Source organism: Buceros rhinoceros, unplaced genomic scaffold, assembly GCF_000710305.1.
Source record: "Buceros rhinoceros silvestris isolate BGI_N320 unplaced genomic scaffold, ASM71030v1 scaffold11486, whole genome shotgun sequence".
In the NCBI taxonomy this organism is placed as follows: domain Eukaryota; kingdom Metazoa; phylum Chordata; class Aves; order Bucerotiformes; family Bucerotidae; genus Buceros; species Buceros rhinoceros.
Window position 1 is genome coordinate 1 of NW_010415812.1, and position 3,244 is coordinate 3,244.

The window sequence follows — 3,244 nt, forward strand, 5'->3', positions numbered from 1 at the left end:
CGTCTTACGGTACACTGGGACAGGCTGCTCCTGCTCCTTAAAGATTTCCCTCATTCCTTACATCCAGCCCCCCTGGATTCCTTTGCCCTTCAGGACTGCCTCCCAAGGGACTCTGCCAACCAGTCTCCTAAACAGGCCAAAGTCTACCTTCTGCAAGTACAAGGCGGCAGTTCTAATGACCTCCCTCCTTACTTCCACAAGAACTGGAAACTCTGCCATTTCATATCCACTGTCTCCAACCTTCACATTGCTCACAAGTTCTTCTCTGCTCGTGAACAGCAGGGAGCCTTCCCTGCTTGGCTCAAGTACAAGCCGTCTCTGGAAGTTACCTCCCACACACTCCAAGAACCTCCTAGACGGTTTCCTCTGCTGCACTGTAGTTCCAGCAGACATTTGGTAAGTTGAAATCCCCCTCGAGAACCAGTGGTAGTCATCAGGAGACTTCTCCCAGCTGCCTATAGGATATTTCATCTACATCTTCATCCTGATTGGGTGGTCTATAGCAGACTCCTACCACGATCTGTGCCTTGTTGGCCTTTCCCCTGATTTTTACGCATAAATACTTCACCCTTTCATCACTATTGTTGAGTTCTAGACAACCAAAACTCTCCCTGACATACAGGACCACTGCCCTGATTCCCCTCCCTGGCCTATCCCTCCTCAAGAGTTTATAGCCCTCCAACATAGCATTCTAGTTGTGTGAATTATTCCATCATGTTTCTGTGATGGCAAATAATCATAGCTGGTATACATCAAGAAGTGAGATGACTCCATCTACTGGATAAAACGCACTGATATGCAGTATGGAAAAGTTAACCTAATACAAGCCAGAAACATCTATAATCATCTTTTTATAGATTCCTTATTTAATATAGCATAAAGATACAGGAAATGGAGAATAAGAAATCAGAGAACTAAAACCTATTCTGCTTAGTAGAGGCAATTATAGGTTCTCCTTTTTCAAGATAATCCTTGTAGAATGACTTACTTTCTCCACTGTTTAATTTGTTCAGGATTTGTATACTCCTTTAGACATTCAGTAATGTGATCCCCTATTTTGATTAGGCACTGTCTAGTATGTTCCAGTTGCTCTCTTTCAGAAAGGCCCTTCTCTGGTCGATCCAGCTGTTTCAATGCTGCTTTGACAGGCCTCATTCTTTCCTTGCACTGTAAAATGGAAAAAAGGAATGTATTAATTCAAAGGGAAAAAAAACAATTCTAAAACATAACCCACCTTTTACTGTGATACAGGGACACATACAGACAAAACCAATATTGTTTCAAGCCAAAAGAAAGAAAAGACTTGGTCACAGCTCTTGAAAATGTTTTACAGGTTTTCTTTGGAAAAAATTGTATTTTAAACACAGCTGGAAATTTACTCTTCTATGAAAGCATTAGATTGTATAAAATACAGTTATTGAGGACTTAAAAAGCCACTAATTTAATACAAGGGATTTTCTGAGGAAACGAACTCACTACTATTGCATTTTGTAATCACAGTTATAACTTTCAGCACAAGCATATAGAAGAAGACATACTTTTAGTACTACTCAGTTCAATACATTTCAAACATATTTTATGCAACAACTAAACAAGACTTTCAGCAGAGGGATCAACATTGCTTCTCTGAACAGTTTTAAAACTTCAGCCCTATGCTAATTCTAGCAGAACTTGTGCTACCTAGAGTAAGGCTACTTTGGGTATGTCTGGATTGGTAAAAACAGTGACGGCAGTACAGATATGCCATATGTGCATTCCTGAATTTTCATACTTGGAATCAAACATTTTAATAATAAATCCAAATAAAGCAGTTAGCATGAATTAAATTACAGACACTTGTTTAGGAATACCATTCCAACTACAATAGTGTGGTAAACAATGAAATGCAGATTCTCCTTGTCACAAAGAGCCTGAACAACGCACAGTAGTAATTTTCATTTGAAAGTGTTAAATATGATAATTAGACTGCATCTGACCATGGCTTTATAATAAACATACATTCCAGAACAAAAAGCCTGGACAAAAAAAAAATAATTTTTTCCTTTACACAGGCCCAGTGTAGAATTATGCTCAGTAAGAGCACAAGGAAGTCTGTAGAATCAACAGATTCATACAAAACAAAACATTTAAACACCCCACCCCCCCAAACAAACAACTCAAAGAGATGTTTGAAGTGGAATGAAATGGAGTATCACCACTACCACATAAGCATCTAGGGATGACTCCAAAAAAATCAAGGAAGCTGTTTCATTGCCAATTCATGACACTAAGTAATTAAGCAGCTGCATTAGATATTGCACTAGCCACACAATAAAGTAGCCCTTAAAAGACAGCTTACAGAGGCCACTGCTTAAATATAAAAGTGGTCAGAAAAATATAATTGTATATGGAAATCAAGTGATTTTCTTTCACTTAGCCACACAAACATATCCACCTGAATCACTCAAGGCTCATCCTGGATATCGCAGGTAAGTTACTTGGAACGTTTAGAATAAAACCATACATAGACCAGACAGTGCCATACTCAAGAGACTCTTACTTGCATGTCACAGCCAGCACCCATGACAGCCTCAAAATAACCAACTCTTGAAATCTAAATGACAAAACACCCACAGGAGAGTACTTGTTCATAGTAACTCATTGATACTTTTTCAGAGGCTCCAGATGACCTCTAAGACTTTACATAGTGTGTACATACCATTTTCCTTGAATATTGATTCTGTTCTTAGAAGAGGTGATTAAATGAAATTCTATTGGTGTCAGAGACATTACTACAGCAAGGTATTCCTAAGGGCTTTAGCACTTGTTCCTTCCTGTGACTACTAATTTAAATCTGCAATACTTCAGGAGGGAAGTCCTGAAACTTAATTTCTTTTATTATCTTACAAAGAAGAAAGGCATATATGTAAGGTGAAGACACACTCCAGCATCTGCACTTAAGTTCATTCATGCCTGCTCTTTAAGAAGCAGGATACACAAGTTATTCTTCAGGATATATCTATACAGTCTATATTCTAAATCTGTTTAGCTCACCTGTAAATTTACTACCCTGTAAATATAATAAACAAAATAAAACTGCTGAAATGAAGATACTACTTTAGTACAGCGTCAATAACGTTCATTGTTCTCAAGACTTTACTAGCAAAAGATCACCAGTGTTATTGTGCTCAATAACAGAATCAAGAACATCAGAAATTGCCTCCTCATTTAGACCATCAAGTATAAATACTAACTTATCGGAAGA

At 38.0% G+C, this 3,244-nt stretch overlaps 1 protein-coding gene across 1 annotated transcript in view; it reads right to left on the minus strand.

Annotated features, from left to right (window-relative positions):
• Positions 1-192: 192 nt before the first annotated feature.
• LOC104494687 (chromodomain-helicase-DNA-binding protein 1-like) overlaps positions 193-3,244 on the minus strand; it is a gene marked incomplete at both ends in the record, with an annotated part of 9,375 nt that continues 6,323 nt past the window's right edge. The window contains 2 exons of the mRNA XM_010137551.1: positions 193-451; positions 989-1,167. Of these exons, the coding sequence (XP_010135853.1) occupies positions 193-451; positions 989-1,167 (438 nt within the window). The remainder of the gene's footprint in view (positions 452-988; positions 1,168-3,244) is intronic.